This window comes from Apodemus sylvaticus, chromosome 17 (genome assembly GCF_947179515.1).
Source record: "Apodemus sylvaticus chromosome 17, mApoSyl1.1, whole genome shotgun sequence".
NCBI lineage: Eukaryota > Metazoa > Chordata > Mammalia > Rodentia > Muridae > Apodemus > Apodemus sylvaticus.
Window position 1 is genome coordinate 71950151 of NC_067488.1, and position 19441 is coordinate 71969591.

Here is a 19441-nt window from a genome sequence, read left to right on the forward strand (position 1 = left end):
TCTCAGAGACTATCTGCATTCACACCACACAGGGCTCTGTACTCGGCAGCCATGGAGAGAGAGGGGTCGCAGCTTTGACTCTGTGAACCTTCCCCTTGCTACCTCTCTCTCTCTCTGGAGTCTACCAGAGCCTCTGCTGTCCTGGATCTTTAACTGACCACTTCTTCCTCTGTGTCTTCTCTCTGAAATCCAATCACGACATCAGTCCCCTCACCTGCTCTCCTGGCTGGGGCAGACAGTACTTAGTCATGACAGGGAGAGCTCCCCTCTCTCGCTGAGTCTTATTTTGGAGGCTGGGAAGGAAGACACCCAGCTCAGTATTTCTTGCCAGAGACCGGGCTCCCTAGTGCTGGTTCCATATGCTGCCAAGCACGCACAGCCTGTGCCAGCCCCCGCCCCCACCCTCCGACCCTCCGACCCTCCGACCCTCCGACCCTCCGACCCTCCGACCCTCTGAGTTGGGTTTGTCTTATTTCTCCTCTGTGGGTGGAGGCTCCTGGAATCCCTCCTATGCTCCTTTTCTGTCCTGCCCTGTTCATTTCCATACTTCTCGAAGTTTATTATATTTTAACCAATTGAACTCCTTGGTTTTTCCACGCCTTTCCTTCTATACTGTTTGGTGAGAACTACTTCCCCTCTCTCTGGTTTCTTTCTTTTTCTTTAATTTTTGCTTTCCCTAAGCCTCTGTCTTTATGTTTATTCATCTTGTTTTCTTCTACTTCTTTGACCTTTCCTCTTTCTTCTCCTTCCCTGTGTAAAGGGAGGCTGGGAAGTGTCCCATGGATGGTCCTCTTTCAAAGACTGTGATAAGGAACATGCCTTCCACATTTTGTTGGGAATTTTCTAAGGGTAGGGTAGGGGCTTCTGTTTGCAACACCTTCAGGAGTCACATAAGAGGAAAGGATATAAACTTTATGTAGCATTTTTTAAAAGTTAGGTGTACAGAACACCCTGAGAGTAAGAAGCAGGGAGAACTGGGAAAATCTGGAAAAGGTGCATGAGGTTTTCCCTTCTCTGGATTTCTGCAACACCTAGGGCTTGTGAGTGACAGGCTAGACAACCTTGAAGCCATCCTTGGAAACATGAAGCGAAGCCATAGGAAGATGAGAAGAAACTGAATCAAAACCATGATTTGGGTTAATCCTCACTGCCTGTCAACTGCTTAGAGTTGAACTTCAGGCGTACTAAACCAAACCAACAGACAGAGCTAAAAGCAGGATGTGTTAGTTTTTAATATCTGAACATTAATGTGCTCTATTTTAAATGTAAACATTGACTTTATAGATCAATGTTAGATGATTCTGCATGGGGGATGATTAAAATTACAAGGGAAATAACTATGTTGTAAGGCACTTAGCTTGAGATAGTAATGTGACTCAAAAATAACATTCTTTTTCAATTCAATTATTTTTTCAATTACAAATAAATGTGAAACATGATATTTCTTGGCCAGGCGTGGTGGCACACACCTTTAATTGGGAGGCAGAGGCAGGTGGAGCTTTCTAAGTTCTAGAACAGCCTGCTTCTCACAGTGAGCTGCAGGACAGCTGGAGCCAATGAACTAAGAGCCTCAGACAGGCAAATGGGGTTTCCTTCATTCATTTGCTTGTTTTCTGAAGTTCTTGAACTTAAAAGACAGATTGAAACCAGGGCTTTGCCCATAGTAGGCAAGTTCCCTCCTACTGAGTTACATCCTCAGTGAGCCATCAGTGTTTTTATATATGCAAATATTGTAAAAAAGAAAAAGAAAAAGGTGGAGACTAAATTAATCCAGTTGACATATTAATCACCTCATAATATTATCTGTCTGAGGTGAAACGTCTTAACAAAAACCATTGACTCAACAGTTTTCAAGTGTATAACACATAATTATTATGTGTGTACCATGTCGTACAACAGTTTTCATGAATTTATTTCTCATGGCTAACTCAAGTTGTATGTCATTAGACCGATCCCTGCCTCCGCCCTGCCTCTGATGGCCGGCCATCTCCCTTGATGTCTTTGCTATGGGGTTTTACATTCCATATATTAGTGATATCATATGGTCTTCGTGAAATAATTTCATCTTCATTTTACATATGATGATACTCTTTAAGTTTAATTCATGTTATCCAAAAATTAAAAGATTTGAGAAATTTTTTAAGATTGAATTATATTTTGTTACTAAATTCCACATTTTTTTAAAATGTGTGGTATTTGTGCATGGATGGATGTGATCATTCAATCTACATCTTAATTACTGCAAGCAACACTGCAGTGAACGTTGCAGTAAAGAGTCTTCAACATGCTAGTTTAATTTCCTTTGAATACACTGCATCAAATGATAAGTACATTCTTAGTTTGTTTTGGAACCCCCATAATGTTTAATACAACAGCTGAACTCATAGTCCCACCAGCAGTATACAAAGAGGGTCCTTTTTCTCTATATTCTTGCTAATACATATCTTTCATATCTGCTTAAATTTTTATTTATTATTTGTTAAAAATCTATTTTTATTTTTAATTGTGTTTGCGTGTGTGCACACATGCATGCTCGCTCGTGCATGTGAGCATAGAGCCTTGGAACCCCAACACGGCCATCAGATCCCCTGGAGGCGGAGTTCTAGGCAACCGTGAGCTGCCAGACAGGGGTACAGGGCACCAAATTTGTCCTCTTGAAAAGCAGTGCACATTCCTAACTACTTAGTCGTCTCTCTTGTCCTGATTGTATTTTCATACTTAGTTAAGAGTATATTTAACTATGAGTGCATGTGGAAGAGGTTGTGCCCATGAGTGGAGTGCCCAGAGAGCAGAAGAAGATCTCTGGAGCTGGGTTACAGGTGCTCGTGTGTTCTACAACGTGGGTGCTGAGAACCAAACCAGCCCATTGCAAAAGCAGCTCAGACTCTTGATACTGCGCCAACACTCCCGCCCCCTTGCCTCCTTTTACAATACCACGCTAGCTGATGCAAGTCATGTGTCACTGGAGGGTGGCTTCCCTGATCATTAGCAGTGTTGAGTTTTATTTATTTCTTCATTTGCCTGTTGACTATATCTTTCTTATATAGAAATTTTTCAAGTCCTTTTCATATTCTTGATATGATTGACTTGCTTTCTTTGTCTGTGCGTGTGCAGTACTAAGCACGCTCATGTACAAATACATGTGTGTGCGCATATATATGGAGACCAGAGATCTGTGTCCGGTGTCTTCTCCACTCGCTCTCTGTCTTACCTTTTGAGACAGAGTCTCACTGACTCCGAGCTCAGTGATTCGGCCAGCGCTCTGGTAAGCTCAGAGATCTTCCTGTCTTCAATAAATATGGCAAGAATCTAAGCTTCACACAGGCACAAGACTTTTCCCTCAGGTGTCACACTGTGTTCTTTGTGTTCCTGTTGTCATGGTTGGAGACCTCCTCTTAACTAACTCCCCCCCCCCCCCGTGTGTGTGTTTCCCTTTCAGGATTTGCCACTTATTGTGATTAGCTTAGAGCTACTTTTTTTTTTAAAGATTTATTTATTTTATGTATATGAATACTGTACTATAGCAGTACAGATGGTTGTGAGCCATCATGTGGTTGCTGGGAATTTAACTCAGGACCTCTACTCACTCCAGCTATGCCCTCTCCAGCCCAAAGGTTTATTTATTATTATATGTAAGTACACTGTAGCTGTCTTTAGACACACCAGAAGAGGGCATCAGATCTCATTACAGAAGGTTGTGAGCCACCTTGTGGTGGCTGGGATTCGAACCCATGACCTTCAGAAGAGCAGTCAGTGCTCTTAACTGCTGAGCCATCTCACCAGCCTAGAGCTGCTTTTCATTACAGCCCCCACTCTATGATATTTCATTGTTCATAGTGTATCTTTATATATGGGCTACCTTTAGTGTTAAATAACTGCTTGGGACTCTGAGGGGTCCAGTAAGTGCTTACTGCTCTTTCATCCGGTATTGAATAAACCAAAGAAAACAGGGAAAAGAGTCAACAAATAGAGTGACCAATACACTTAGCCTATTAACAATAACAATGGCAAACCTACAGGGACCTCTGTGTGCAGTTAAGATAGACATTCCCTGACCACCCGTAGCACCAGACAGCAAAGCCCACCCGGGAGAAAGAAGTAATAGCTTTCTCTTGAAAGAAAGAAAGAAAGAAAGAAAGAAAGAAAGAAAGAAAGAAAGAAAGAAAGAAAGAAAGAAAGAAAGAAAAGACCAGGCTGTGGTGGCACACGCCTTTAACCCCAGCACTTGGGAGGCAGAGGCAGGCAGATTTCTGAGTTTGAGGCCAGCCTGGTCTACAGAGTGAGTTCAAGGACAACCAGGGCTACACAGAGAAACCCTGTCTCCAAAAACCGAAAGAAAGAAAAAGAAAGAAAGAAAGAAAGAAAGAAAGAAAGAAAGAAAGAAAGAAGAAAGAAAGAAAGAAAGAAAGAAAGAAAAAGCAAAGCCCGCTAGGGTAGCCCCTCGCTATCCTCTGTGATGGTGAAAAGGAAGTCTGCGTGTGGAAGGAAGCAGCAGAAATGTAGAGCGGCATCTCTCTTCCCTCTGGCTCTCTGCACTGAACAGCAGCTGCCATTTTAGTCAGTGACCTTCATTCTATCCTTCGACCTTGTTATGTCTTCGTCCTCCTCCCCCACCATGAGTGACCCCCACAGGACAAATCACCGCTCTTCTGATATGTTGGACACTTTGGAAGTCCCTATTTCACTTGCAGATGGTTTTGAAATGGTTGTAACAATGGGTCATATAAACAGCTGTGACAGCACTAGAAGCACAGAAAAGTTGCGCTGTTCTTTTCTACCGCCAAGCCCAGGACAGCTTCATTGTCTGATACAATGTATCAGCAAGTCTTCAATGGGACTAAATTGGCTCATGAAGGGATGGCAACAAATACAGCCTCAAACAGCACGATGCACGTGAACTGCTTTGAAAGCTGCTGCCAATTTCAAAGATCTCAGACGGTCCACCCTTTGAGAAGGGAATCAGTCTAACTGTAAAAGGTGCTTTTCCTCTTTGTAGTCTGCAGGGGACAGTTCTACTCTTCTGGTTTGTCAAAGAAATCCCACAAGTGTGCGTGTGTCAGTGCATACAGATCTGTCATTTTGAAAGAGAGGCATGCTCACATCACTGTTACCATTATATAAGGCCATTCTAAATACATGCCAGAGCTTAACCTTAGTGGCAGAGGATGTAACAATTTCTACCATTTGGTTTTTATTTGTCTTTATTTTAAATGTATTTTATTTTATTTAACATTTTTTGTTTTAGTTACCATTTTAAGTTTTAATTACTTTTAGTCTTTACCATTTAGTTTCATTTATTTTAAGATTTATTTTTAGCCGGGCAGTGGTGGCACATGCCTGTAATCCTAGCACTCTGGGTAGCAGAGGCAGGCAGATTTCTGAGCTCAAGGCCAGCCTGGTCTACAGAGTGAGTTCCAGGACAGCCAGGGCTATACAGGGAAACCCTGTCTTGAAAAAAAACAAATCCAAAAAACCAAAAAAAGAAAAAAAAAGATTTCTTTTAGGCCTAGAGAGATGGCTCAGTGCTGAAAAGCACTGGCTGTTCTTCCAGCAGGCCCAGGTTCAATTCCTGCCAACCATAGGGTGGTTCATAACCAACTGTAATTAAAGTTCCAGGAGCTCTGACCCCCTCTCTGGCCTTTGCAAAGACCATGCATGAAAGCAGCATGTAGAAGCACATGTATGCAAACATTCATACACATAAAAATGATAAAATAAAAATATTTCTAAAATTTAAGTATTGTTTAATATTTTATTTTTAAATTTTTATTTATTTCAAATGATTTATTTATTTTTATGTGCACTGGTGTTGTGCCTGCATATACGTCTGTCTGAAGGTGTCAGGTCCTCTGGAGTTGAAGTTATAGACTGTTCTGAGCTGCCATGTGAATATTGGGAATTGAACCCGGGTTCTCTGGAAGAACAACCAGTGCTCTTAACCACTGAACCATCTCTCAAACCCCTATTTTATTATTTTTAATTAAGTGCAACTGCATGTCTACATGTGGGTGTGTGCATGTGAGAGCAAGTGCCCACAGAGGCCACAGGTGTCAGACTTGTAGGAGGTGAAGTTACGGATGGTTGTGATACACAGATGTGTGTGCTGGGAACAAACTCGGGTTCTCAGAAGAGCAGAAAGTGCTCCTAATCACCAAGGCATCTCTCCAACCCCTCCATGGTTCATTTTCAAGACATTCTTTGTCAGATGTAACATTTTCTGAGAGTGAGGATATTTTTGTTTGAAGTTTGCAACAGAATTACGGTTTTCTTTTTATTGTATTTCTTAAAATAACAAAAGAGCATGAGATTTGTTTTCTTTTGAGACATGGGATTTGTTCTCTCTGTAGCCCTGGCTGTCCTGGAACTCACTCTGTAGACCACCAGGATGGCTTCAAACTCACAGAAACCCACTTCCCCTTATCTCTCACATGCTGGGATCAAAGGCGTGTGCCACCATCATCCAGCCAGAGCATGGGATTTATAAGTCAGACATGGACACACACACACACACACACATATACACCCCGCTTTAAAAGGGTAAGAAGTTCAAACTACACAACCCAAAAGGCAAGTGAGAAGATAAGGGTGTGCGTCAGCCAGTGGCGTCATGAGGCAGACAGCTCTCACCTACACTAGAAGGTGCCGTGCACACACAGTGTGGTAATGTGCTTCAGAAGACATGTGTCTGTAATAGCATAGATGCCAACAAACTGGAAAGCTCACCAGGTACCACTGTCTTCCAGAGTGGCCCACCAGCTCAGCCCATCCTCTCTGGAGCAGCTCTTCCGCAAACACCATGCCATCTCTGTTTCTAGGAACAGCGATTCAGTGACACAGCCTGAGCAGCAGAGCCACGGGATGAGGTAGGTGTGGTTTGCTTCACAAAATCCCACTTATGGACCCAGGTGCCTGACTGGCCAGCTGCTAAGGTACCTAACAAAGCACAAGATGCTGGCCGGCACAGAATATTGTTTCTGCTCAGTGAACTATAGGCAAGCATTGACCTTTAGTGGGGCTTTGTGAGTCCTTAAATTAAATTCCAACTTCTTGGCCAAGACCAAGAGTTCTGTGAATTGTGGCTCACTGATGACATACGTTGCCCAATCATTATCTTAGTTTCAACACATCTGTAGAGTGAAGGATTGTGGGTCCATATTTAACTATGTCCTCTGCCTTCCCTTCCCTTTCCAGACCACCAGAGTAGTCCTAGATGCTAGAACTTTCCAACATGAATATGATAGGAGTGGTCCTAGATGATGCCTTGATCAACCAAGAAATCTCATGGAAAGGGACTCTAGAACTTCATAGGGTGAGCAATGAGAGGAGATGGACAAAGGGACACGGGGACACACTCCACAGGGTGTCCGATCAGTCCACGGTCAAGGAGAACTCACTTCCTCAGCCTCTAAAATTAGAAGGTATGCATAGAGCCTGTGGTGACCCTGGCATTTGTCATTGCTATGCCATTACTACACAGATTTACCAGAGATTGGTAAATTCCAAAACCTTTCCTATCACCAGCTGTATTAGTCAGGGTTCTCTAGGGTCACAGAATTTATGGAATGTCTCTCTATATATTATGGGAATTCATTGAAGCGACTTAGTCTGCAGTCTAACTAACCCAACAATGGGTGGCTGTGCATGGGAAGTCCAAGAACCTAGTAGTTACTCAGTCTCTTGAGGCTAGGTGTTTGAGCTGGTCTTTTGTGTAAGCTGGAATCCTGGAAAAAAATAGGTTGCAACATTTGTTCTGGCCATTAAGTACAAGCAGTCAAAGAAGAGTGAGCCTTCCTTCTTCCAATGTCCTTACGTAGACCTCCAGCATAAGGTATGATCCAGATTAAAGGTCCGTGCCACCACCCCTGGATTTGGAACTTGTTCTGTCCCAGCCTGGTCTTGAACTCAGAGACCCACTTGACTTAGTCTGCTGGGAATAAAGGCTTGTATTACCTTGCCTGGGCCTAAATTTTCTTGGCCACTATGCCTTAAGATCTGGACCAAAAGTGTGCCATCCCATGTCAAGATCCCAGTCAGGAGCCTGTGTCTTCCATACTCAAGATCTGGACCACAGGTGTGCCCTCCATTTCTGGATTGTAGCTCATTCCAGATGTAGTCAAGTTGACAACCAAAAATAGCCATCACACCAGAGAAAGCCTCTTGCTGGGGTGTCTGGTCCAGGTGACCATCTTACCTTCCATACAGCTATGTCCTTTGTGTTTTTCCTGCCCTCATCCTCAAACAGGCTCCAGACAGCAGACCCGAGGAACAGCAGCTCGGTGACTGAGTTCATCCTCGTGGGCTTTGAGCAGAGCTCCCCTTCCACCCGGGCTCTGCTCTTCACCCTCTTCCTGGCTCTCTACAGCCTCGCCATGGCCATGAATGGACTCATCATCTTCATCACGTGGACCGACCCCAGGCTCCACAGCCCCATGTACTTCTTCCTTGGACACCTGTCTTTCCTGGACATCTGCTTCATCACCACCACCATCCCGCAGATGCTGGTCCATCTGGTGACCAAGAACCACACTGTCTCCTTTGCCTCATGCATGACCCAGATGTACTTGGTCTTTCTAGTGGGCGTGGCCGAGTGCATCCTCTTGGCTTTCATGGCCTATGATCGTTATGTTGCCATCTGCCACCCACTGAACTATGCCCAGATCATGAGCCAGAAGGTGTGTGTCAGGCTGGTGTGTTCTTCCTGGACCTTCGGTATGGTCAATGGCATCTTTCTGGAGTATATGTCATTCAGGAATCCCTTCTGCAAAGACAACCACATAGAAAACTTCTTCTGTGAGGCTCCCATAGTGATCGCCCTCTCCTGCGGGAATCCCGAGTTCAGCATGAAGTTGATCTTTGTGGATGCCATCGTGGTGTTGCTCAGTCCCATGGTGCTCATTGTCACCTCCTATGCCCGCATCCTGGCCTCCATCCTCCGCAGGGCCTCCTCCTCAGGCAGAGGTAAAACATTCTCGACTTGTGCCTCCCACCTGACCGTGGTCATCTTTTTCTACACCTCAGCCATGTTCTCCTACATGAATCCCCGCAGTACACATGGGCCTGACAAAGACAAGCCTTTCTCCCTCCTTTACACCATCATCACCCCCATGTGTAACCCCGTCATCTACAGTTTCCGCAACAAGGAAATGAAGGGGGCCATGGGGAGGGCTCTTGGGAGAGGCAGCCTGGCTCAGGCAGAGTCTGTCTAGAAGGAAGATCCTTAGGGAAGAAGTTCCCTCCACTGGACAGTGAAGAGTTAACTCCTCCTGGCCTCATCATTTCTGCCAGAGCCCAGGAATGAGCATTCATTGGCACCTTAGCATTGGACTCAAGATGAAATTTCTTTTGTGTCTGTGGTGGTTTGAATATGCTTGGCTAGTGAGAAGTAGCACTATTGGGACATATGGCCTTGTTAGAGGAAGTGTATCACTGTGTGCTCAGGCTCTGTGGTCTCCTAGAACTTAAGCTCTGCCCTGTGTGGAAAAGAGTCCCCTCCTGGTTGCCTACTCTTGGCTGCCTTCAGATCAAGATGTAGAACTCTCAGGTCCTTCAGCTCCATGTCTGCCTGTATGCCGCCATGCTTCCTGTCATGGTGATAATGGACTGAACCTCTGAACTTGTAAGCCAGCCCCAATTAAACGTTGTCCTCTGTAAGCGTTGCCTTGATCATGATGTCTCTTTACAGCAATGGAAACTCTAAGATAGTGTCCATATCTCATATCTCTGGTTGATTTTCAGCACAGACAAATCTTCTCTGACCATCATTTTTGGGGGGAGCAAAATTCTCTTCGAATTTCGCTGGCAACAGAGAGACAAGCTCAGGGAGCAAATCAGCACATCATAACTTGGTAGCCCATGTTGGTCAAACTTTAGGTGTCTGACCCCAACTTGCTTATTTTAGGCGTGTGTAAACACAGCACAGTCTGGTTGAAACCACTTCTGATGAGTAACTCAGTCCTGTGTACACAGCAGAGCCCACCAAAATCTCCTTGAGGAACCAAGTAGGCTAAATACAGATCAAACGTGACTGCATCAAAACTCTTTGTAAAGTACACATGACAGCTACCAGAAAGATAGGTTCTACAGACTGACTGAGGAAAAAATGAGTTTACCAGGAGGGTCCTAAGCCAGAGCATCCCTGGCCACACAGATCGCACAAAGGCCACCAGGCTAAAAAGCATGTTCTTCCGGTTGGAGAACATGTTTTGGGTTCCTTCCACTGAAGGAATAACCCCATGTGCTTGGCATCCTTGGTTCCCCTATTACATGACTGTGAGCACAGAGCCCTTGGTGCCCCCTACACCATAGGTAGTAACACACTTTCATTCTTGGAGTCAGAAGTGCAAGGCAAAAGAACTGATTTCATGAATTGAGGAAAATCAATTGAAGAAGACAATCAGATCAAGTTTCAGGAGCAGTAATGTGTGTGTGTGTGTGTGTGTGTGTGTGTGTTGTATGTATGTGTATATGTCTGTGGTTTGTGTGTGTCTGTGTGTGCATGTATGTGTGTGGTATGTGTGTTGTATATGTGTGTTGTATGTGTGTGTATGTGTGGAGTGTGTATGTGTGTGGTATGTAATATAAGTATGTGTATATGTGTATGTATGTGTGGTGTGTGTGGTATATATATCTCTCTGTGTGTATGGTGTGTGTATGTGTGTATGTGTATGTCTGTGAATGTGGTATGTGTGTATGTGTGTTTGTTACCTACATGTTCATGTGTGTTACTTACATGTATAGATGCAAATGTGTGTGTATTGATGAAAATATTCTGTCATACACTCAATTTTATTTACAAACGTTTCAAACTGTTTTTCGCTGTTGAGGCAGAGTCTCCACCTCTCGATGCCTTTAGTCTAGCCTCCTCAGTCCAGGAATTACCCAAGTGCACAGCCATTCTCTGTTCCTCCTGGAATGTCGTCACCTCCCTGGATACACATTGATACAGTTTAACCTTGCAGTGTTTGATGGATACACATTGATACAGTTTAACCTTACAGTGCTCAAAGCTTCCTTCTTGTCTCCTCTTTACTCCCAAGCAACTCACAGCTGGTGAGGTTGCCTGCCCCAGTCTTTCCCTTCCTTCCCCAGTCTCAATCCCTTTACCTGTGGTCTAGATCAGTGGCTCCCACTGATCAATTGGGCAATGTTGAAAAGAATTGCTGCTGGCATCTAAGAGCACACACCAGAACGTGCTATTCACCCTAAATAGTCAGGAAAACTTCGTGCCAAAACTTCATGTCCTAAGATCTCAACAATGGATAAATGTGGAAAGAGATGGAGGGCAGAAAAAGGAAGCTAGTGAGCACTGGCGGTGTGGGAAGAAAGGAGACACTTGATGCTGAGAGGAGAGCAGCACAGAGTCCGCTCTGCAAAGCTTTATCCAGCTGCCTGTGGTGAGACGGTCAGTGCCAGTGATCTGTACGTGTACTTGCAACAAAACCTGCTTTGAGGCCTCTGTGTGTGTTCCATCTGTCTGCCCCTACCTCTCCAAGTCTCCTGAGACCTTTCCAGTCCAGTCACACCCTCTGTCTGCTGATTGCAAGGCTCCAATTCAATCCCTGTACTTCCCCTGTGGTATCAGACCATGTTCCAGCCAGCCAGAAGCCACCCTTCCCTTGACCTCACCACCTTCACCTTCCAGTCTAGCTCATGCCCATCCCTTTCCCTTCTGCCCTTCTGCCCTGGGAACCCAATGAGCCCCATGTCCTGGGAAATGCCCTTCTGTAGGAAAACCTCCTCAAAATTTGTCTGTGGTCTCTGGTTCACTTGCAGGCTCCTCACTTGATCAGTATCTGTCGTTTTGGTCCTGAGCACTCTTGCTCTAGTCAGCTTTCTGTTGCTGTGATAAAGATCATGATCAAAGGCAACTTGGGAAGGAAAGTGTTGGTTCGGCTTACACAGCCTTTACTGAGGGAAGTCAGGATAGGAACTCAAGGCAAGAACCTGAAGGCAGGAACTGGAAGAGTGGTCAACAGAAGAGAGCTGCCTACTGCCTGCTCTCCATGCTCGAGCAGCTTGCTTTGGACACCTCAGGATCTTCTGCTCAAGGGATGTGTAGCCCACAGCTGTTGGGACCCTTTTACATCCATCACTCATCAATAAAATATCCCCCAGAGAATTGTCTTTCTGTATGTTCCTGCATTCAGTTTGTAAGTATTTTGGTGAGAAAACTTGAAGCTAGGTTCATCAAGGACATCGATCCACAGACACCTTTTTTGTTTGTACACTTGTGTGGTTTTTGGTATCAAAGCAGTGCTGGCTTCATCAAAAGAATTTGGGGGCAGTCCATAGAAATTTTAAAAAATAAAAGAAAATATGCCATCTCACCATGGACGCTGAGGTGTGTCACAGTGTGTCACACGGTATACATTTTTTGTCCAAACAGCTTTATTTGCAAGTGTTCATTGCAATGAGTCATTGATCTGGTTCATGTCCTCTGGCTTCTGCTACACAATCAATACTAGATCCTCACCAGGACTTCTCTCGGATATCCTGCTGTTGACCTATGTCATGAAGATCCTGCAGCTTTGGATCTGCAGGACCAGGGCCTTCACCTGCTCCAGCAGTTTATGAATGGGGTGGATATTGGATTTGTTAGCCCATCTGCTCGCCCATGACCACACCACCAGGGCCAGCTCTCCTGCTTTGCCAAGACGAGGGGCAGGGCCAGCTGCTCTTACACCCTCAGGACAACTCGATGCCCCGCCCCAATCTCTGCTGCCAGGGTCAGCCCTACTGTGCTGCCCAGGCAAGGTGCAGGACCTACTCTCCCAAGTGCTGTAGCTGTATCAATAACTTTTCAACGAGGGGTGGGAGTTCATGACCATCTTCCCTTTGCAAGCTGGGATTTTGCATGATCTGGCCTGAGCTCTTTCAGGTGTTGTGCATGCTGTCATAACTTCGGTTAGCTTATATGTGCAGTTGCCCTGTTGGGTCTGAAAAACATTCTTTACTTGTAGTCACATACCATCTCTGGATCTTACCGTCTTTGCACTCCCTCTTCTGCAAGAATCACTAACCCTTAAAAGGAGGCGAGTGATACAAATGTCTCGTTCGGGGTTGGACATTCTTCAGTCTCTCATCTCTGCACCATGACCAAACAGGTCTCTGTGTTATTTGCCATCAAGCTGCAAACAGGGGCTCCTCTGATGAGGGATGCATTAATCTATAGGTATGATGGTAAGTCATCAGAAAGTCATGTAATACTACATACATTTAGCAGAATAAAAGTGTGAGAACCTACTGTGTAGCCACGGGTTTGGGGTTCTGAAATTGGTGCTAGGTATAGGTTTTATCATGTGGAGTAGGCCTTAAGTCCAACCAGAAAGTGGATGAGCCCTCCCCCCTTGATCACTAATTGAGAAAATGCCTTACAGCTGGATCTCTTGGAGGTATTTCCTCAACTGAGGCTCCTTCCCCTCAGATGACCTTAGATGGTGTTAAAATAACACAAAAGCAGAGAATACAATAAGGTTATTTTTATTTATAGGTTGGGGCTTTTATATCTGTCATTAGATTGGTGGTTGTGAGTAGGTCTTTTTAATTTATTTAAGTCATCTTTCAATGGAAGTGCTTGTAATGTTCAAGGGGGATGTGTTGTGGTGTGGTTGAGGTGCCATTTTCCTCTGTTAGGCTGGGATTCAGGACCCAGGCTCTCCTGTAAGGGTCATCTTGTGTCAAGTTGACACAAAAATCAGCCAACATACCCTGTACTGGAACTGACCTGCATGTCTCAGCCCAGAGGACTGGCCTTCATGGTTCCATGCATGTATACCATGCTCCGCAACCGTCCAAAGGAAGGAAGCAATCAGAAACCCTACCAGCTACGACATCTATGAACCACATCAACAATTAGCCTGGCACCAGAACCCTGGGAGTGCTGAAGTGGCATGCATGCCTTGGAGGCACCAACTTCTGTCTATTCATTCAACAAGAAAATAAAAAGACCAGCCTGGCACTTGGAAACCTAGCTAATGACTCCGTACTAGTGAATTCATGGCTACCGGGGGAGAATCTATACCCACTAAGTTACTAAGCCACAATAATGCCTAACCACAGTCTATAGATTTGTCCTTATATCTGTAGTTAATGGTAGTCTTCACCTCTCAAGAGTCTCTTGGGGTTGGAGAGATGGCCCAGCAGTTAAGAGCACTTACTGTTCTTCCAGAGGTCCTGATTTTAAATCCCAGTACACACATGGTGGCTCACAACCATCTGTAATGACCTCTGATGCTCTCTTTTGGGGTGTCTGAAGATAGCTACAGTGTACTTACATATAATAAATAAGTAAAATGTGAAAGAAAGAAAGAAAGAAAGAAAGAAAGAAAGAAAGAAAGAAAGAAAGAAGGAAGGAAGGAAGGAAGGAAGGAAGGAAAGAAAGAAAGAAAGAAAGAAAGAAAGAAAGAAAGAAAGAAAGAAAGAAAGAAAGAAAACGTCTCTTTGCAACAGATAGAGACCACTACAGAAAACCACAATCAGTCAATACAATGTAGTCCAGGCCCAGTGGATACATCTACAACACGCACCCACACTCAGGAGATATTGCAAATTGAAGCAGAAAGATTGTAAGAGCCAAAGGACAGTGACCCTTCTGTGAGACTGTCTTCTAGCAACATCAGAAGCTACACCCATAAGGTCCCACCAACATGACTGTCCAAATGTGAGTTGAACAAGGATAGCACTAATGGGCATGCCAAGGCAGACATGGAAAAGCCCATGAGGACTCAACACTATACAAAGAACCATAGGCAACTGAGGAAATCTAGGAGCAGGGTTGGTGGCTCTCCCCAGGAGGAAACACACCAATTGTTTGTCCAGTGATAAATGGTGAGCCCTGAAAACATACACACAAGTAACACTGTATCAATGCAAAGCAATACACACATGAGCGTGCGCGCACACACACACACACACACACAAACACACACATACACACACACAGGACTTCTTAACCTGAATCTGAAGGCACACTGATCATATTTGCTATCTGTAATAGAACACAACTTCCTCAAAAAACCCTGGGAGTGTGTGGGGCTCTCTAGGCCACTTGCCATGAGCATGGCCTCACAAGGTAACCTTGAAATGGACCAAGGAAAACCACCACACTCCCCTAGGGGCACACTTGGAATGCTCAGGCCTCAAAAACAAATACTTGGCCTTAATACAGTTAGTTGGCTGCCATAGTAACCAATGGAAGTTCCCATCTGCCTGAGGGAGAGAGAAGGGTTCACTTGCTCAGGTAAGCATTCCTGAGAGAGGAAGGAGATCAGGGAGGAGAGGAGCCCAAGCCCACGCCCTATAAATGCACAGCTAGTCTACAGCACACACCCTGCACCCTCACTCTGAACCTCTGGATCCCTCTCTGCATCCAAGACCAGCACGATGCCCTCATCAGCGTGCCCCAAACCCCAGGGTCAAGGTCAGTGAATGAACTCTCTTCTGTTATGACGCTGACCTTGTCTCTGACCTTGTCACCAGAGCCAAGCAGACTCTGGATTTCTCAGAGACTATCTGCATTCACACCACACAGGGCTCTGTACTCGGCAGCCATGGAGAGAGAGGGGTCGCAGCTTTGACTCTGTGAACCTTCCCCTTGCTACCTCTCTCTCTCTCTGGAGTCTACCAGAGCCTCTGCTGTCCTGGATCTTTAACTGACCACTTCTTCCTCTGTGTCTTCTCTCTGAAATCCAATCACGACATCAGTCCCCTCACCTGCTCTCCTGGCTGGGGCAGACAGTACTTAGTCATGACAGGGAGAGCTCCCCTCTCTCGCTGAGTCTTATTTTGGAGGCTGGGAAGGAAGACACCCAGCTCAGTATTTCTTGCCAGAGACCGGGCTCCCTAGTGCTGGTTCCATATGCTGCCAAGCACGCACAGCCTGTGCCAGCCCCCGCCCCCACCCTCCGACCCTCCGACCCTCCGACCCTCCGACCCTCCGACCCTCCGACCCTCTGAGTTGGGTTTGTCTTATTTCTCCTCTGTGGGTGGAGGCTCCTGGAATCCCTCCTATGCTCCTTTTCTGTCCTGCCCTGTTCATTTCCATACTTCTCGAAGTTTATTATATTTTAACCAATTGAACTCCTTGGTTTTTCCACGCCTTTCCTTCTATACTGTTTGGTGAGAACTACTTCCCCTCTCTCTGGTTTCTTTCTTTTTCTTTAATTTTTGCTTTCCCTAAGCCTCTGTCTTTATGTTTATTCATCTTGTTTTCTTCTACTTCTTTGACCTTTCCTCTTTCTTCTCCTTCCCTGTGTAAAGGGAGGCTGGGAAGTGTCCCATGGATGGTCCTCTTTCAAAGACTGTGATAAGGAACATGCCTTCCACATTTTGTTGGGAATTTTCTAAGGGTAGGGTAGGGGCTTCTGTTTGCAACACCTTCAGGAGTCACATAAGAGGAAAGGATATAAACTTTATGTAGCATTTTTTAAAAGTTAGGTGTACAGAACACCCTGAGAGTAAGAAGCAGGGAGAACTGGGAAAATCTGGAAAAGGTGCATGAGGTTTTCCCTTCTCTGGATTTCTGCAACACCTAGGGCTTGTGAGTGACAGGCTAGACAACCTTGAAGCCATCCTTGGAAACATGAAGCGAAGCCATAGGAAGATGAGAAGAAACTGAATCAAAACCATGATTTGGGTTAATCCTCACTGCCTGTCAACTGCTTAGAGTTGAACTTCAGGCGTACTAAACCAAACCAACAGACAGAGCTAAAAGCAGGATGTGTTAGTTTTTAATATCTGAACATTAATGTGCTCTATTTTAAATGTAAACATTGACTTTATAGATCAATGTTAGATGATTCTGCATGGGGGATGATTAAAATTACAAGGGAAATAACTATGTTGTAAGGCACTTAGCTTGAGATAGTAATGTGACTCAAAAATAACATTCTTTTTCAATTCAATTATTTTTTCAATTACAAATAAATGTGAAACATGATATTTCTTGGCCAGGCGTGGTGGCACACACCTTTAATTGGGAGGCAGAGGCAGGTGGAGCTTTCTAAGTTCTAGAACAGCCTGCTTCTCACAGTGAGCTGCAGGACAGCTGGAGCCAATGAACTAAGAGCCTCAGACAGGCAAATGGGGTTTCCTTCATTCATTTGCTTGTTTTCTGAAGTTCTTGAACTTAAAAGACAGATTGAAACCAGGGCTTTGCCCATAGTAGGCAAGTTCCCTCCTACTGAGTTACATCCTCAGTGAGCCATCAGTGTTTTTATATATGCAAATATTGTAAAAAAGAAAAAGAAAAAGGTGGAGACTAAATTAATCCAGTTGACATATTAATCACCTCATAATATTATCTGTCTGAGGTGAAACGTCTTAACAAAAACCATTGACTCAACAGTTTTCAAGTGTATAACACATAATTATTATGTGTGTACCATGTCGTACAACAGTTTTCATGAATTTATTTCTCATGGCTAACTCAAGTTGTATGTCATTAGACCGATCCCTGCCTCCGCCCTGCCTCTGATGGCCGGCCATCTCCCTTGATGTCTTTGCTATGGGGTTTTACATTCCATATATTAGTGATATCATATGGTCTTCGTGAAATAATTTCATCTTCATTTTACATATGATGATACTCTTTAAGTTTAATTCATGTTATCCAAAAATTAAAAGATTTGAGAAATTTTTTAAGATTGAATTATATTTTGTTACTAAATTCCACATTTTTTTAAAATGTGTGGTATTTGTGCATGGATGGATGTGATCATTCAATCTACATCTTAATTACTGCAAGCAACACTGCAGTGAACGTTGCAGTAAAGAGTCTTCAACATGCTAGTTTAATTTCCTTTGAATACACTGCATCAAATGATAAGTACATTCTTAGTTTGTTTTGGAACCCCCATAATGTTTAATACAACAGCTGAACTCATAGTCCCACCAGCAGTATACAAAGAGGGTCCTTTTTCTCTATATTCTTGCTAATACATATCTTTCATATCTGCTTAAATTTTTATTTATTATTTGTTAAAAATCTATTTTTATTTTTAATTGTGTTTGCGTGTGTGCACACATGCATGCTCGCTCGTGCATGTGAGCATAGAGCCTTGGAACCCCAACACGGCCATCAGATCCCCTGGAGGCGGAGTTCTAGGCAACCGTGAGCTGCCAGACAGGGGTACAGGGCACCAAATTTGTCCTCTTGAAAAGCAGTGCACATTCCTAACTACTTAGTCGTCTCTCTTGTCCTGATTGTATTTTCATACTTAGTTAAGAGTATATTTAACTATGAGTGCATGTGGAAGAGGTTGTGCCCATGAGTGGAGTGCCCAGAGAGCAGAAGAAGATCTCTGGAGCTGGGTTACAGGTGCTCGTGTGTTCTACAACGTGGGTGCTGAGAACCAAACCAGCCCATTGCAAAAGCAGCTCAGACTCTTGATACTGCGCCAACACTCCCGCCCCCTTGCCTCCTTTTACAATACCACGCTAGCTGATGCAAGTCATGTGTCACTGGAGGGTGGCTTCCCTGATCATTAGCAGTGTTGAGTTTTATTTATTTCTTCATTTGCCTGTTGACTATATCTTTCTTATATAGAAATTTTTCAAGTCCTTTTCATATTCTTGATATGATTGACTTGCTTTCTTTGTCTGTGCGTGTGCAGTACTAAGCACGCTCATGTACAAATACATGTGTGTGCGCATATATATGGAGACCAGAGATCTGTGTCCGGTGTCTTCTCCACTCGCTCTCTGTCTTACCTTTTGAGACAGAGTCTCACTGACTCCGAGCTCAGTGATTCAGCCAGCGCTCTGGTAAGCTCAGAGATCTTCCTGTCTTCAATAAATATGGCAAGAATCTAAGCTTCACACAGGCACAAGACTTTTCCCTCAGGTGTCACACTGTGTTCTTTGTGTTCCTGTTGTCATGGTTGGAGACCTCCTCTTAACTAACTCCCCCCCCCCCCCCGTGTGTGTTTCCCTTTCAGGATTTGCCACTTATTGTGATTAGCTTAGAGCTACTTTTTTTTAAAGATTTATTTATTTTATGTATATGAATACTGTACTATAGCAGTACAGATGGTTGTGAGCCATCATGTGGTTGCTGGGAATTTAACTCAGGACCTCTACTCACTCCAGCTATGCCCTCTCCAGCCCAAAGGTTTATTTATTATTATATGTAAGTACACTGTAGCTGTCTTTAGACACACCAGAAGAGGGCATCAGATCTCATTACAGAAGGTTGTGAGCCACCATGTGGTGGCTGGGATTCGAACCCATGACCTTCAGAAGAGCAGTCAGTGCTCTTAACTGCTGAGCCATCTCACCAGCCTAGAGCTGCTTTTCATTACAGCCCCCACTCTATGATATTTCATTGTTCATAGTATATCTTTATATATGGGCTACCTTTAGTGTTAAATAACTGCTTGGGACTCTGAGGGGTCCAGTAAGTGCTTACTGCTCTTTCATCCGGTATTGAATAAACCAAAGAAAA

The 19441-nt window shown here is 44.3% G+C and overlaps 1 protein-coding gene across 1 annotated transcript; it reads left to right on the forward strand.

Annotated features, from left to right (window-relative positions):
* Window positions 1-8204: 8204 nt before the first annotated feature.
* LOC127667406 (olfactory receptor 10AD1-like) lies at window positions 8205-9206 on the forward strand. Its single transcript, XM_052160383.1, has one exon. It carries the CDS (start codon window positions 8205-8207, stop codon window positions 9204-9206), a length of 1002 nt encoding a protein of 333 aa, XP_052016343.1.
* Window positions 9207-19441: the final 10235 nt, after the last annotated feature.